The sequence below is a fragment of the Brassica rapa genome, chromosome A06, assembly GCF_000309985.2.
Source record: "Brassica rapa cultivar Chiifu-401-42 chromosome A06, CAAS_Brap_v3.01, whole genome shotgun sequence".
Lineage (NCBI taxonomy): Eukaryota > Viridiplantae > Streptophyta > Magnoliopsida > Brassicales > Brassicaceae > Brassica > Brassica rapa.
Genome location: NC_024800.2, coordinates 27,073,329 through 27,088,376, shown reverse-complemented (window position 1 = coordinate 27,088,376; position 15,048 = coordinate 27,073,329). Strand labels below are relative to the sequence as shown.

Below are 15,048 nucleotides of genomic sequence, written 5' to 3'. Positions count from 1 at the left end.
TTTAATTACATTTTTTACTTTTAATAATTTTTATTTATGCATAAACAAAACATTAACACTAACACATAACTTTTATAACTTTATATCCAATATGTATATACTGATTAAACTTCTTGAAATATAATTACCAAAAATTATTTATTAAAATATAATTTATAATTTATAATTTTATAAATTATAATATATAATTAAAAAAAAACAATACCATGGAAATACATAACTAATACGAAGTGGGAAAAATATAATAATAGTATTGTTTAAGTAAAATTCTACTATTACTTTGTATATTGTTATGTAATTTTATTAATGTAATAAATATTTGTTTTTTATAAGTTAAAGTTTGGTTAAATTGTAGAATTTAAAAATAAATGAGTATAGTCTAAAATTTTATAAAATAAAAGGTGTTATTTGCAATAAATAATAAGTTAAAAAATGAATATAATAAAAATTGAGGGAAAAAATAAGGAGAACCATTGGAGCAAATCACAACTTCATTTTGAGTTTAATTTAGTTTGAGGAAAAAAATGAAAGAAACCATTGGAAATGGGCTAAAGAAATTTTTAGAAAACTGAACTAACCGATTACCAAACGGAAATCGATTTTTTAGTTGTTGAAATAAACCAAACCTTCTAATTGAACTGAACCAGAATTGAACTTTCTGTTTGGTTCGGCAGGTTCGGTCCGATTCGGCTAGTAACCTCATGCCTATAAATCTTCTTAATTTCTTAAAAAGTGTAAAACATTGTCTCTTTAAAAAAAATATTTTTATTATATTTTACAATCAGTTTATCCGATATTTAGCTTTTTAGAAGATAAATTTCTCATATTTAACTATTTTATAAAAACGTGAGAAAAGACAGTTGTTTTTGAAATAATGATGGATTATGTTTATGGAGACAATTAGAGCTATGGTTAGTAGGTCTTTGTAAGCATTAATGACTTTTGAGAAGAGAAAAACAAGGCATGCAAAAAGCAGATTACGATTTGTACTCACTTCCCCTCATTATGTTCCTATGCCCTTTGCAACTTCTTCGTTAAACTACTTATTGGTTACAACATGACAAAACTCAAATCATGTGATGATATTACCATTGCCCCCTCCACCTATTGTACTCTTTAATTACAAACGATGAAAACACAGCAGAAACAGACAAAATGAGGATGAAGTTCTTTATATATCATTAGTTGTTTAACTTTTGCAGTTAGCGGAATATTCGCTGACAATTCACATCACATGCAGTTTGGACTTGAACCTATTTTTAATCTCAAACTCAAGAGATCTGTGTTCCTCGATAATGACCATAGTTTCTATTATCAATACGCATCACGTGGTTCTGGACCAAGCAGTCTAAAAAGACTATAATATTACTATAGAGTAACGCCTATGTCATGAAAAAAAAACAGGCTGTGCTTTTGAACGCATGAAGTACTTTTTAAGAGTTTAAATGGGAACCTTGTTTTGCTATTCAATCATTTAGCTCTTCACCTACTTCAAAATCTTCATACAAAAACATATCAAATGTGTTCATCTCATGCTTTCATTAGAGCCATCAGGCCATGTTTTCTGATGATGAATGGATCACCAGATTAATTATTAACCGAAGAGCAAAAAGATCATAAATTTTCATCTTTTCCGTACGTAATAACAGGACATATAAGTTACTACTGTTTTCAGGGAAAAAAACAAGATGATGATTCCCTTTTACTTACTAGGGGGCTCCATCAGTTTAATGATATCAGAGACCATGCTTGTGTAATAGTATGGTTCAATCTTGTTACTCTTGTTTAGTAGATTCACTCGTCACCCCCTGTTTTCAAAATTTGAGGAAAAAGAGAATCATACAGTCAATAAAACATTGTCCACATAAAGTCGGTAGTAACAAGTAACAACCTTATAGGGGTGAGGAGAGTTTTGCTGGCCGAACGATGCCGTTCTATTGAGAAATGCCCATTATGAACGTCTCAAAAGGTCGTTCCATTAAGAAAGGCCCATTATAACTTGGGCTTCTCTCGGCCTCTATCTTAATTATTTAAAGAGGAAAAAAACAAACACTTTTTTTCTTTCTTACCGGCTGATTTGGCTTCATCTCTAACAACTGACAAGTGTTAAAGTGGAAGTGGAAAAACAACTACTCCTCCGAGTGTCCTGGGGAATGGCAAAAGTGGTAAATAAGAAGAAAGAGGAAAGGGTAATTTGGGGAAGAAAGAGGAATGAGATTGAGTTGTTGTAGGAATATGAGAATAGCCATAAAGGCTGTGAATTTGCATTTACATCTGATCCGTGTGGGCAGTGACAGTCTCTATCAAAGTAGGCAACTTTCATCCTCTTCCCATCATCATCTATTAATGGCGAAGGATCTCAAGTCAACCTTCCTCAATGTTTATTCCACCCTCAAGTCCGAACTCCTCCATGACCCTTCTTTCGAATTCACCGATGAATCCCGTCTCTGGGTTGAAAGGGTACTCCTTTCCCTTTCCTAAACCCCTTATGATCTCATCAGATCCTAATTTGATCCTCCGTAATTGTCTTTGTTTTGCAGATGCTTGATTACAATGTACCTGGAGGTGATGATCCTCTCTCTCTCTCTCTCTCTGTGTCTCTAGCGTTTCATCAATCCTTATCCTCTGATTCTGACACCTACTGGTTTCTTTCTCTTCTTCTCCAGGGAAGCTCAACCGAGGTCTCTCCGTTGTGGACAGCTTCAAGCTTTTGAAAGAAGGCAAAGACTTGTCGGAAGAAGAGATTTTTCTCTCGTGTGCTCTCGGTTGGTGTATCGAATGGGTATGTAAAGACTCAACCTTTTTTTTTAATCTCTCAGTAAACTATAGATACCCTCCTGACTCTCTTTGTCTCTCTCTCTGTTCTTTGTAGCTTCAAACTTATTTCCTTGTGCTTGATGACATTATGGATAACTCTGTCACCCGCCGTGGGCAACCTTGCTGGTTCAGAGTTCCTCAGGTAGGTATGGTTGCTATCAACGATGGGATTCTACTTCGCAATCATATCCACAGGATTCTCAAAAAGCACTTCCGGGGAAAGCCTTTCTATGTTGACCTCGTTGATCTCTTTAATGAGGTGAATCTTCTTTTGTTACTTGGCAGAACTATACACTCTTCTGTACACAACTGAGGCATTGGTAATTAATTATCTGTTTAGGTAGAGTTTCAGACAGCTTGTGGCCAGATGATAGATCTGATCACCACCTTTGAAGGCGAAAAGGATTTGGCCAAGTACTCATTGCCAATGTGAGTCAAAACTGTGGGCCTTTTCAATATATATTGAAATGGTCTTGTAACTAATGGATGAGCATTTTATGAAGAGTAGTAAAATGTTCTGAGTGATGAAATGGTTTTGAACATGCAGCCACCGGCGTATTGTCCAGTACAAAACGGCTTATTACTCGTTTTATCTCCCTGTGAGTATTGATTCTCATACTTGGGTTTCACAGTAAATGAGCGACCATGCCTTTATATTTTTCTTAGTGCTTAGATCTTGTGTTGTACTTAGGTTGCTTGTGCGTTGCTGATGGCTGGCGAGAATTTGGAAAACCATGTTGATGTGAAGAATGTTCTTGTTGACATGGGAATCTACTTCCAAGTGCAGGTAGAGTTTATTGCTGCTAAGTATTCATGAGTGCTATTTGATTGTCAGGAAGTTAATATTCGTTATTTTTTTTGTGTAGGATGACTATCTGGATTGTTTTGCTGATCCCGAGACTCTTGGCAAGGTTTTAACTCCTGCAAATGCTTAGTATTTTTTAGACTCATCTGACTGTATTTGATGTGCTTTTAGTTGATTAAAGCATATTGGTAACGTTTGATAAGTGCAGATAGGAACGGATATAGAAGATTTCAAATGCTCCTGGCTGGTGGTTAATTAAGGCACTGGAACGCTGCAGCAAAGAACAAACTGAGATATTATACGTAAGAATCTTACTTTTTTTTTTGTTCCCAAAAGTTTCGTATTATCCTTTTTTTTAACGTGAAAGGTGGTTTGTTTTGATATCCTAGGAGAACTACGGTAAACCTGACCCATCAAACGTTGCTAAAGTGAAGGAGCTCTACAAAGAGCTTGACCTTGAGGTTTGAAACTAATGGAAACCTCAGAGATTTGATCTAATAATACATAACTAACATATGTTGTGATCTGGTTTGAACATGATAGGGAGTGTTCAAGGAGTATGAGAGCAAAAGCTACGAGAAGCTGATTGGAGTGATTGAGGCTCACCAAAGTAAAGCTATCCAAGCAGTGCTAAAATCCTTCTTGGCTAAGATCTACAAGAGACAGAAGTAGAGGCTTAAGCTCTCTGAACTTCATGTTATGTCTTTGATTATTCGTTGGTGATTTGTGTCTCTCTGATTTCACTGGGAATAATCCTGCCTTATTTCTTAAACTAAGTTATCATTTTTTCTTTTATTAATTTTTATAATTTTATTTTGCGTCATAAATATTAGACTTCTTTTATAAATTTATGAGAGCGAAAACTATTTATTACCAGCTTTAGAATAATTAGTTACAAATTACAAGTACAAAAATACAACAGCATTGAAGAAAAACCAAACTAAGGGAGGTTTAAGAGTGGAAACTGTTTTCAAATCATTTATGATTTCTTATATAAACATTTTTGATGCTTTGTATTTTAAATTGTTTTTAAATATTACTGGTAGACATGGAATCAGGACAAATATGTTAAAATTGTAACTATAGTCCGTATCTAGGAGAAAACATAAAGTACAAGGACTGAGTTCACAAATTTTATTTTCTGAGTGAAGATCTTCGGACAAGACAACTAGAGAAACCCTAAAACTGTTCCATCCTTTGTTCTTTGCTTTGGGGATCATGTGAAAAGGAGATAAAGATTGCTGCTTTAGATTCGAGTTCCAGACAGAACAATGTACGGAAGATCAGGTCTTGACAGGTTTAAAAAGTCTCAAACTTCCGAACCCTTCTCGGTCTCCGCAAACCCCCCAGCGAAGCCGCCACTAGTTCATCGTGTTCCCACGGAGGCGACGCCATTGCCGTCGACGCCGCAAACTCAGATCGGAGCGAGTCAGTCAACTTGGCAACCCCCGGATTGGGCGATTGAGCCACGCGCCGGTGTCTACTCTCTAGAAGTGGTGAAAGACGGCCAGATCCTCGATCGGATTCATCTCAATAGACGGAGACACATCTTCGGAAGACAGCATCAGGCTTGCGACTTCGTGCTTGATCATCAGTCTGTTTCCCGTCAGCACGCCGTCGTGGTTCCCCACAAGAACGGCAGGTTTGTTGATTTGGCTTAGGGGCTTGGTCACTCTTGTGTCTATAAAGTCTTGTTTTTTTTTTGTTTTTTGTCTTGTAGTATCTTTGTGATTGACTTGGGATCAGCTCATGGAACCTTTGTTGCAAACGAGAGGTTAACGAAAGACACTCCTGTAGAGCTTGAAGTGGGTCAATCATTACGTTTTGCTGCCTCCACTAGAATCTACATTCTGAGGAAAAACAGCGAGGCTCTCTTTACACGCCCTCCTCCTCCATCTGAGATCAAGCTTCCACCGCCTCCTGATCCTTCTGACGAGGAAGCTGTTGTTGCGTACAATACTTTGCTTAATCGGTACGGTTTAAGCAATGGAGAATCTGGTTCTGTGCTGGGGAAAAGGAAAGAGAAGGGGGGATCAGAAGGTGAGGTGGGAAAGAGGAGGAAGAAGCTGCGAGTTAGCTTTAGGGATCAACTAGGAGGAGAGCTTGCTGAGGTTGTTGGGATGTCTGATGGAGCAGACGTGGAGACAGAGCCTGGTCCGATTGGTGTCAAAGAAGGGAGCCTTGTTGGGAAATATGAATCGCTGGTGCAAGTGACACTGATACCCAAAGGCAAAGGGAAGGAAGAGAAAGCTTTTGCAGGGAGCAGAGGTGTGACTGATAGACTACAGGAAGCGATGAAGAAGTTAAAAGGAGGTCCAAAAGGAGGGATTTACGATGATCTTTACAGTGGTGACTCACTTACCAAGGCGGTTGGTACTTCATGGGCTTCTTCTGTGAGTGAACCAGCAGCTAAAGATAAAGAAGAAACTAAACGTGGAGGTGTTGTTGATGACGAAGATGATGATAACGATGATCTGTTTGGTGACTGACTGATTTTGAGCACGAGTTATAAGCTACCCTTCTTCTTCTCTAATGTGTACACTCATTCCAGGGAAATTGGTAATGTTGTTTTTACTCTTTGTATATCCAATGGCAGCAAGCAAGCAAGCAATAGAGCACTAAGCCCAGGCCCATTGTCTTGTGTTATAAGTTAAAGAACCCTGAAGTTTTGATATGAGCCTGGTTATTCTAGTTGGGTCTTAGATAGTCATTACAAATAGTGTTGGAGTACAAAGAGTAGGGCCAGTGGAAATGGAGTGCAATGGATTTTGACCATTAGTGACTTACAATTCTCTCTTCAAGGCAGACAAATCCCATCAGAAGAGGACATTTGCACTCAAATACTTCTCTTCCCAGTCTTGTTTCACCTTTTTACCTTTTTGCATTATTAAAATAGCACACTAATGATGTGGGTTGACTTCCCCCTTCCCCCACAACAACAGAGATTCCACAGAGGATATGGACAACAAGTAAAACACTTGGTACAATACAAATAGTAATCTGCCTCTGATGCATTAAAGTTTGTGTGACTGAAGAGGGAAGGTATCATCTGGGGATCCATGCATCTTTGCTTTGGGATTTGCTTTATGACAAATAATATAAAGAAGAAAGAAGATATTGATGATGCAGCCAAGTTCGCTTTGATTATAACTCTCTTTTGGATTAAGCCTACCCAACTCCCTACTCTTAAGTCATAGGGTGGTGGTCCATTGTATTTATAAATAAGAGTAATCTCACTTTCATTTAATTGTAGTAGGGAAAGGTGGAAGACCCACTTCTGTGTGTTCACTTTAATTTCTGTTTGGTGAGAATTTGTTTTCATTGTGCAAAAGATGTAATTGCATGAAGGACACTTGTGTCTAGCTTTTCAGTTTTTGGTTGTGAATAGTTTCATGATTCACTTGCCCAGTGCCCACCTCTAGTTACTGAATTCGTTTTTTTTTCTTAACTCAAGGAGACCAGAGAGTCACAGACTCCAACTTATAGCTATTAACTGGTATACCTATATGTGTATGTGTGCCAATTTATCTGGTGTTTATTTTCAAACCATAATTAAGTGTGAAGGAAAATTCATATCAGACACCATTTAAAGAGTGAGTCCATGCGGGGAGCAACAAGTGACGAGGCCGGGACCCTTGTTTACCATTCAACTCTCTCTCTCTCTTGGCATCTAATCTCACTAAACACTTTTTTGACAATTTGATCATTACCATTTCTCTCTTTATTGCTTTAGCCATCTCTTTCTCCTTCTTCCTCCTCTCACATATCATCAACCTTTGAGCACACCAGTCTTGTAAATCAATCATCCTTTTGCTTTATCTTCAGAGTTGTACATAAACTACAGGTTTGATTTTCTCATTTACCAAATACTTATGAATCAAGTTTCGGCTTGAATATTTAATTCTCTTCCTTTTTATTCCCCTTTTTTGTTCACTTTCTCATCATATGTTTCTCTTGAACGCAGAGAAGTCTAAGATGAAGTTCATGAAGATCGGTACAAAGCCTGACACTTTCTATACTCAAGATGGTTCAAGGTTTGTTCCTTTATCTATCTGCCTCTAAATTCCACAAACCACATCTCTCTGATTATATATATTTACACTGCAGGATTTTAGTAACTGACTCACCCAACGATCTTGTTATTAGAATCAACAACACCAGTTATCATCTCCACAGAGTATGTTTCAATTGTCGTTTACTATGGTAGCAATATACACGTGTATCATGTTATGTTATTCAGTGGTTTTAATGTTGTTTGCAGTCTTCTCTTGTTCCAAAATGTGGACTATTGCGGAGGCTTTGTACTGACTCAGAGGAGTCTGATAGTGTTACCATAGAACTGAATGATATACCTGGAGGAGCCGATGCGTTTGAGCTGTGTGCTAAGTTCTGCTACGGCATCACCATCAACCTCAGTGCTCATAACCTTGTTGATGCCCTCTGCGCCTCCAAGTTTCTCCGGATGTCTGACTCTGTTGAAAAGGGAAACCTGTTACCGAAGCTTGAATCTTTTTTCCACTCCTGCGTTCTCCAAGGCTGGAAAGACTCCATCGTCACGTTGCAGTCGACTGCCAAATTGCCTGAATGGTGTGAGAATCTTGGAATCATCAGAAAGTGTATAGATTCTATAGTAGAGAAGATCCTCACTCCCACTGCACAGGTGTGTTCATTGTTTTTCACGTTTTGAGTCCAGATGATGTTCTTGCACATCTATATGATCTTTCTTTTTTTGTTTTGCAGGTATCTTGGTCTCATACATACACCAGACCAGGCTACCAAAAGAGAAAACATCACTCTGTTCCAAGAGACTGGTGGACGGAGGACATATCAGACCTCGACTTGGACTTATTCCGCTGTATTATCACAGCAGCCAGGTCAAGCTTCACGCTGCCGCCTCAGCTCATTGGTGAAGCTTTGCACGTATACACCTGTCGTTGGTTACCATACTTCAAATCAAAAAGCCATTCAGGTTTCTCTGTTAAAGAAAACGAAGCAGCGCTGGAAAGGCACCGGCGTGTTGTTAACACAGTTGTGAACATGATTCCTGCAGATAAAGGGTCTGTTTCAGAGGGCTTCTTGCTGAGACTTGTTAGCATAGCGACTTATGTGGGAGCTTCTCTGACAACAAAGACTGAGTTGATTAGAAAAGCTGGTCTGCAACTCGAGGAGGCAACTCTTGCAGACCTCTTGTTGCCTTCACAGTCATCCTCTCATCATCATCGATATGATACTGACTTGGTTGCTGCAGTTCTTGATAGTTTTTTAATGCTCTGGAGAAGACAGACTTCTGCGCATGTTTCTAGTAACAGTCAGTTGCTACATTCAATCAGGAAGGTGGCAAAGCTTATTGACTCCTATCTTCAGGCAGTCTCACAAGATGTTCATATGCCGGTTCCAAATTTCGTGTCTCTTGCTGAGGCAGTGCCAGACATCGCACGGGAGAGCCATGACAGGCTTTACAAAGCAATCAACATGTATCTCAAGGTAGTCATGCCAGCATACTTTGAGCAATCATCAAGTTTGGTACTTGGAACTAATGGTTACATTGCAGGTGCATCCGGAGATAAGCAAAGAAGAGAAAAAGCGACTATGCAGAAGTCTTGACTGCCAGAAGTTGTCTGCAGAGGTACGCGCCCACGCTGTGAAAAACGAGAGGATGCCATTGAGAACTGTCGTCCAAGCCCTCTTCTTCGACCAAGAGAGCAGTTCCAAGGGAGTATTAAGTCAAGCAGCGAGCCAAGTTCTCGCCTCAAGAGGTAAAGAGGTGCCCACGGATGAAACTAGCATGATGCATAAGCTTCACCTAGGTCCATCTGAAACAGCCTCTATAGGGAAAGCTAAGAGCATGCGTGAGGGAGGAAGCCAAAGAGGAGAAGACAAAATCAGATCCAGTACAGACCCCAGGAAGCTAGTGAGGCAAGGAACAGGATCAGAGCGTAAGTACCATGCAAGTAGAGACAGGTAGTGGAGTTAGGCCACAGAAAAACTCAAGTCTCTTGTCTGCATTCACCATATTTCTGGTTCTTTTATCTTCTATACTTTTAAAGAATTGATGATACTTGTAGATGGTCAAGTGGCATTTATCTGTATTAATACAGTGCAGAGCTCAAGCTCCTGCTCAACCATTCTTCATATTATATGCACAAGAAAATGATTCTGCAACTAATGTGCTTATTAGAATCTCATCTTTGTATCAACCTTTCCTCTCCTTTCTCATCACTCTCAAGCATTATACTGTTATTTAGATAGATACCAGAGGATCAAAGATATAAGATTGCCTTGCCTTGATAGTTGCATTGTTTGATCATACACTACTCAGATTATTATTAGGTTACAAGATCTTCAACTTCACTCTCTCATTCCTCTTACCATCTAATCTTCTCGGTGTTTTACCCCTTGAAATTAGTTTCAAAATCAGGCTGGTTTGTGACAGAGCGCACCCACGCCCACTTGGGATCACTCGTGTTCACTTCATTCTTAGTTTGCGCCACCTCCTGTAAGGGGATATAAGCATAGTTCCCATTGATGGGGCCAGACACAAACCCTGTGTAACCAGCCATGACTCCATGGATAGACGAGTGAGCCAAGAGCGTACAGTACAAATTATCCGTTGCATTCGCAGGAACAGCTCTTATCATGTAAGTGGGATCGATATACTTGACAGTGAACAGCTCCTTTGGATGCTCTCTCTCCCACCACTCCTTCAGCGCTGACTTCAACCAAACTCCAACATCCAAGAAAACAAGGTTCCCAGATTCGTCCCTCTCTTGTTTCTGCGCTTCGTTCCTTGGGATAATCTCTTGTCCAGCGCCTTCAGCCACAACAAGAACAGCATGCCCATGATCTTTCAGTCTCTGCTCCAGAAACTCAAACAACCCTCCTTTGCCTTCAAGGTAGAATCCCATCTCAGGGATCAAACAACAGTCCACATCACGGCTGCTTAGTGTGGCGTGTAGAGCAATGTGTCCAGTGCTTCTCCCCATAAGCTTCACTAGTCCGATGCCATTGACAGCGCTCTCAGCCTCCACGTGAGCCGCGGATATAGCCTCCTGAGCCATCTCTACTGCCGTTTGAAACCCGAATGATCTATCAATGATGCCCACATCGTTGTCCACCGTTTTGGGAATACCAGTGATCCCCACTTTCAGTTTCCTGCGGCTGACTTCGTCGAAGATCTTGACTGCCCCACGCATAGTGCCGTCTCCTCCTATTATATAGACCTGAAACAGGACTTGGTTTAAAACTCTAACTTCATAGCATCATCATAATGTTCTTGACACCAAACACACAACAACTTGGATTCAGGGAAATGTAATAGATCAAATTATTAGAGTATGTACCGGTTAAGATCAAATTATTAGAGTATGTACCGGTTTCACTAAACCATACTAGACTTGGTTAAGATTAATGTAAACCGTGTAATAGGGCTAATGGGAACCATATACCGGTTTAGATTGAACTTAACCGAGTCTAATTACATGGTTTAGTAAAACCGGTACATACTCTAATACAAATCTAAAATCAAAGAGTGAACCGGACCTGGTTGTAACCGTTTTGTTGGATGGCGTCGACGATTTTACAGAGATCAAAGCCACCGCGGGAGGTGGCGAGGACAGTGCCGCCTCTCTTGTGCCAATTATGAACAAGCTTGGGGTTTAACTCGACGGCTTCCATGGAGTAAAAGCCTCTGTAACCAGCTGGGATTCCATAGATCTCTCTCACACCGTACAGCTCCCACAGACCAACCACCAGCTCTCTGATGACGGTGTTCATCCCCGGGCACAAACCTCCGCAGGTCACGATCGCCGCCTTCACAGACGATGGCTCGTAGAGGATCTCACGGCGGGGACCAGCTCTGTGGTAGGCCACGTGTGGCTGGGAGGCGTCGGAGAGGTCGTAGACGACCTGGGAGAGGACGACGTCGGAAGGAGAGATGTAGAAGCCGTGGGAAGGGTGGAAGAAGGGGTTTTCTTCTAGCGGGTTGCGGCGGTGATGGAGGCCGGTGAGAGATGGGAGGTCTTTGATACTGGTTGCGTTGGCCATGAGGAGATGGTGAGATCAGAGAGGAGTGAGTCTGATTGTTATCATCGGAGAGGCAGTTACATGGCGGAGACGTGGCAAGCGCAGCCGTGTGGGCATCGACACGTCGCCTGAGGTAGTTCGCTTTTTCGATTAAAGAATATTGTATGGGCTTGGGCTTACAAAGCCCAATTAGAAAAGAAACAGTTGCTAGGGTGATTAAAATTAATCTAATTTATCACCGACAATCTTTACTTTTCTAACTTTTGACCGGATCACTTATAGAGTTATGCCCTTTTTCTGTAATGGAAGATGAATAATAGATGATTAAAATTAACCTTATTACCGTTAATTTCTACTTCACCATCTTTTGACCGGATCACTTATAAATTAATGACCTTTTTTTGTAAGAGAAAAAGAATAGTATGTGCTTGTTTGATTTGAATCTATTATATGTGTTGGTGTAAAGTATTGGGGAGGCTGTCTTGTCTTGTCATGATGGTGATGTTGCTTGGTGTCATGTTGTACAAAGGCCTCTTCTTATAACTCCGATTCTCCTTGAATAGAGACTAACACTTTTTATTCTAGGTGCCTTTTGTTTTTGATTCATTATCCTCTACATGATTAGCACATTGTCCCAGTGTCACTAGTGATATACTTGTTTAGACTAATTCTTTCATGTACTGGTCAAGACATCTCTTATTCCAAGACTGTACTGTAGAAGGGTTTCTGGGGCATTGGCTTGTTATGAGATTCACTTGATGGACTGGCTCAGCAAGGAGGAGGGTGATGCCTCTGAGATGGGAAACTGTATCTTATTAAGCAAAGAGGTTTGTAGTTATTTTCTAAATTTTATTTGAAAAAGTCTGGAGTATGGGACTATGGACCATGGAGGGTGTGAATGTTGTCTTGTGGAGTTGATGTGTGTTGCATAAGAAGCATAGCGACACAATGACAAATCGAAGAGACGGTGTGACAAATAGAAGAGACGGTGTGTGTGGGTCCAATCTTGTCTCAACTATGTTTTCTTTTTCTTTTCTTTTTTTATTTAGTTTGAAAAAATAGTGCGCCTCTTGAGCACTTCTTTACATGATAATTACAAAAAAAAGAAGCAGTCAAAAACACACAAAAGCCGAAAGAGTCGCGGTCAAGTTTTTCTTTTAAGCTGTTTTCCTTTAACTCTTTATCCTTAACGTCTCTATTAATACTCTTCAGGTATCACACTGGCCTATCTTCAAAGTTCAAACTGTTGAGCATCCCTTCAGTGTGAAAGATTCTTTATCGTCTCTCTTTTGTCTTTCTCCCCATGGGAATGGGAAGAACAACTTCGAAGCTGAGGAAGGCCGCAAAAAGACTGGTCTTAGCTGCTTGTCGTTCTCTTTCTCTTCTTCCTCTGGTATGCTTCTTCTTCTTCTCCCGTTCTTTTGTTTTATAAACCTGTGTTTCATGACAGTTTTTCACTGACAAAGCTATTGTCTTTCCATGTGAAACAGAGTTCACGGGGATCTACAGCTGTTATAAAGCCAGAGAATGTTTATCTGCCCCATCACCATGAGGTCCATAAAGAGGCCATAGATAAAGTAGACTCCACTCATGCTACTTCTACGGTATCCCACTTGCTTCTTTACTCTTCTATCTGTTCACCAAAGGCTTTTGCTCATGGATCTGTGTGTTTCTTTGTAGATCTTGTGCGCTATTTGTCTTGAACCTCTGAGTCATTGCGATGATAACTCTCCCAGTGAAGCTACATTCACGGGACAATGCTCTCACTCCTTCCACTTTTCGTGCATTGCTTCCAATGTGCGTCATGGAAGTGTCACTTGTCCTGTTTGCCGCGCCCATTGGACCCATCTCCCTCCTCCTTCCTTTCCCCACCTGTCTGAGCGCCAGCTAGACGACCCTGTTCTTCGTATTCTTGATGACTCCATTGCCACTTCCCGCGTCCAAAGACGCTCGCTCCTCCGCTCTGCTCGCTACGACGATGATGATCCTATCGCCCCTCCTCATTCCAACACCAGTTACCCTCGTCTAGACTTCTCTTTAACCCCTCTCACAGTTTCCCCCAACTTAGTCTCTTATCCATGCTGCTTTCACCCTCTCCAAGGTGCATATTCTCCATTACAAATGTGTAGAACATCAGTACTGCCACTGCCAGAAGATTACCACTGTGTGTGCACTTCCTTGAGCACAAGAAGTGCCTATCTCTCTGTGAAGCTTAAAGATCCACAACCCATTGACTTAGTGTTGGTTGCGAGTCCTAGCGGGCCACATTCTCGCCTTCTCAAGCAAGCGATGATATTAGTAACATCCTCTCTTCGACCAGTTGATCGTCTAGCCATAGTGACATACTCATGTGTCGCAGCACGTGTGTTTGCTCTGAGACGCATGACTTCATGTGGAAAGCGGGCAGCTCTGCGAGTCATTGACCGTCTCTTCTACACGGGACAAACTGACCCTTCTCAAGGCATCCTTAAGGGCATAAAAGTACTCAAAGATCGTGCATACAAGAACCCACAATGCAGCATTCTACATATCTCAAGTAGCTCATATTATCCCAACAGCGTGATGCATAGAGGTGTCATGGTCCATGGGTTTCACGTGGGGTTAGGTAGTGAGACTTGGAATGGTTTTGTGTTGCATAAGTTGGAAGAGTTTCTTAAAAACGTGTTGGGAGTAGTAGCAAGCGATATCCAACTGAGAATCGGTATGGAAGGGAATGTTGTTAAAGTAGGCGAGTTGAGAGGCGGTGAAGAGAGGCAAGTGTTGCTAGATCTTGGTGGGCATGTCAGTGTTCGTCTCTGCTATAGCTATGTGGAAGGAGACAGTAATGAGTGTATCAGGAGAAGAGGGGAGACGACATTGAGCTTGGTTGAAGATAAGGAAGGGATAGTAACCGCCGGTGATTGTGAATCGGCAGGTGCGAGGGATGATGACTATATGAACAGCAATAGTGTGAGGAGAAGCATTAATACTGGAGCTTGGGACTATCATGATCCTTTTATGGCCAGAAGGTGGGCAAAGCGGTTGCATGAAACTGTAAATCTCTGATTATTTTTTTGACTTATATGTTTTACTTTTCAAAGTTCCATTCTACACCATTTCCTCAGAGTAAAGACTAGCAATAATTAAGTGGATCACAATTGCATGAAGTCTCTATAGTATTGAATTAATCATGAATTCGTGGTATGCTGTAACACGCTACATAAGCAATACTGAGATTGTTTACAAGTAAGATGCTTACTACAATAATGTCAAAAAAATAATCAGAGATTTACAGTTTCATGCAACAAAAAATAAAATGCTGGTGTCAGAGCAATCAAGAATTTGTTAGTATTAGTAAAAGATAAATTCATTCTTGTTCCAACTTTTGAAACGTGAGAGACAAACTAGTGATACTTTTGATTAAT

The 15,048-nt window shown here is 40.5% G+C and overlaps 5 protein-coding genes across 10 annotated transcripts; 4 read left to right on the top strand and 1 right to left on the bottom strand.

Annotated features, from left to right (window-relative positions):
* Positions 1-75: 75 nt before the first annotated feature.
* On the top strand, positions 76-4,435 carry LOC103827619 (farnesyl pyrophosphate synthase 2). The gene is given in 12 exon segments (XM_009103138.3): positions 76-2,460; positions 2,541-2,565; positions 2,667-2,782; positions 2,873-3,076; positions 3,158-3,246; positions 3,365-3,416; positions 3,509-3,604; positions 3,684-3,728; positions 3,831-3,878; positions 3,880-3,924; positions 4,012-4,083; positions 4,166-4,435. Coding segments are annotated over 12 exon segments (1,170 nt in total). The 5' UTR covers positions 76-2,211; the 3' UTR covers positions 4,295-4,435.
* A 209-nt stretch (positions 4,436-4,644) lies between these two features.
* On the top strand, positions 4,645-6,313 carry LOC103827618 (protein phosphatase 1 regulatory inhibitor subunit PPP1R8 homolog). Its single transcript, XM_009103137.3, has 2 exons — positions 4,645-5,264; positions 5,343-6,313. The coding sequence occupies exons 1-2, from the start codon at positions 4,894-4,896 to the stop codon at positions 6,109-6,111; spliced, it is 1,140 nt and encodes a 379-aa protein (XP_009101385.1). The 5' UTR covers positions 4,645-4,893; the 3' UTR covers positions 6,112-6,313.
* An 882-nt stretch (positions 6,314-7,195) lies between these two features.
* On the top strand, positions 7,196-9,784 carry LOC103827617 (BTB/POZ domain-containing protein At5g47800). 2 transcript variants are annotated; one of them, XM_009103136.3, is made up of 6 exons: positions 7,243-7,466; positions 7,587-7,656; positions 7,730-7,799; positions 7,884-8,282; positions 8,363-9,106; positions 9,174-9,587. In XM_009103136.3, the coding sequence occupies exons 2-6, from the start codon at positions 7,598-7,600 to the stop codon at positions 9,585-9,587; spliced, it is 1,686 nt and encodes a 561-aa protein (XP_009101384.1). In that variant the 5' UTR covers positions 7,243-7,466; positions 7,587-7,597. The 2 variants fall into 2 exon arrangements, with proteins under 2 accessions (XP_018515349.1, XP_009101384.1); XM_018659833.2 differs by having other exon boundaries at positions 7,196-7,656; positions 9,174-9,784.
* On the bottom strand, positions 9,774-11,726 carry LOC103827616 (ATP-dependent 6-phosphofructokinase 2). Its single transcript, XM_009103135.2, has 2 exons — positions 11,162-11,726; positions 9,774-10,842 (listed from the first exon to the last, which is right to left on the bottom strand). Exons 1-2 carry the CDS (start codon positions 11,663-11,665, stop codon positions 10,012-10,014), a joined length of 1,335 nt encoding a protein of 444 aa, XP_009101383.1. The 5' UTR covers positions 11,666-11,726; the 3' UTR covers positions 9,774-10,011.
* LOC103827615 (probable E3 ubiquitin-protein ligase WAVH2) lies at positions 11,543-14,873 on the top strand. Of its 5 annotated transcripts, none has more exons than XM_009103134.3 (5): positions 11,543-11,777; positions 12,363-12,471; positions 12,857-13,037; positions 13,135-13,248; positions 13,325-14,873. In XM_009103134.3, the coding sequence occupies exons 3-5, from the start codon at positions 12,948-12,950 to the stop codon at positions 14,687-14,689; spliced, it is 1,569 nt and encodes a 522-aa protein (XP_009101382.1). In that variant the 5' UTR covers positions 11,543-11,777; positions 12,363-12,471; positions 12,857-12,947; the 3' UTR covers positions 14,690-14,873. The 5 variants fall into 5 exon arrangements, with proteins under 5 accessions (XP_009101382.1, XP_033128861.1, XP_033128862.1 ...); XM_033272971.1 differs by having other exon boundaries at positions 11,564-11,777; positions 12,334-12,471; XM_033272970.1 differs by having other exon boundaries at positions 12,363-13,037.
* The last annotated feature ends 175 nt before the right edge of the window (positions 14,874-15,048 follow it).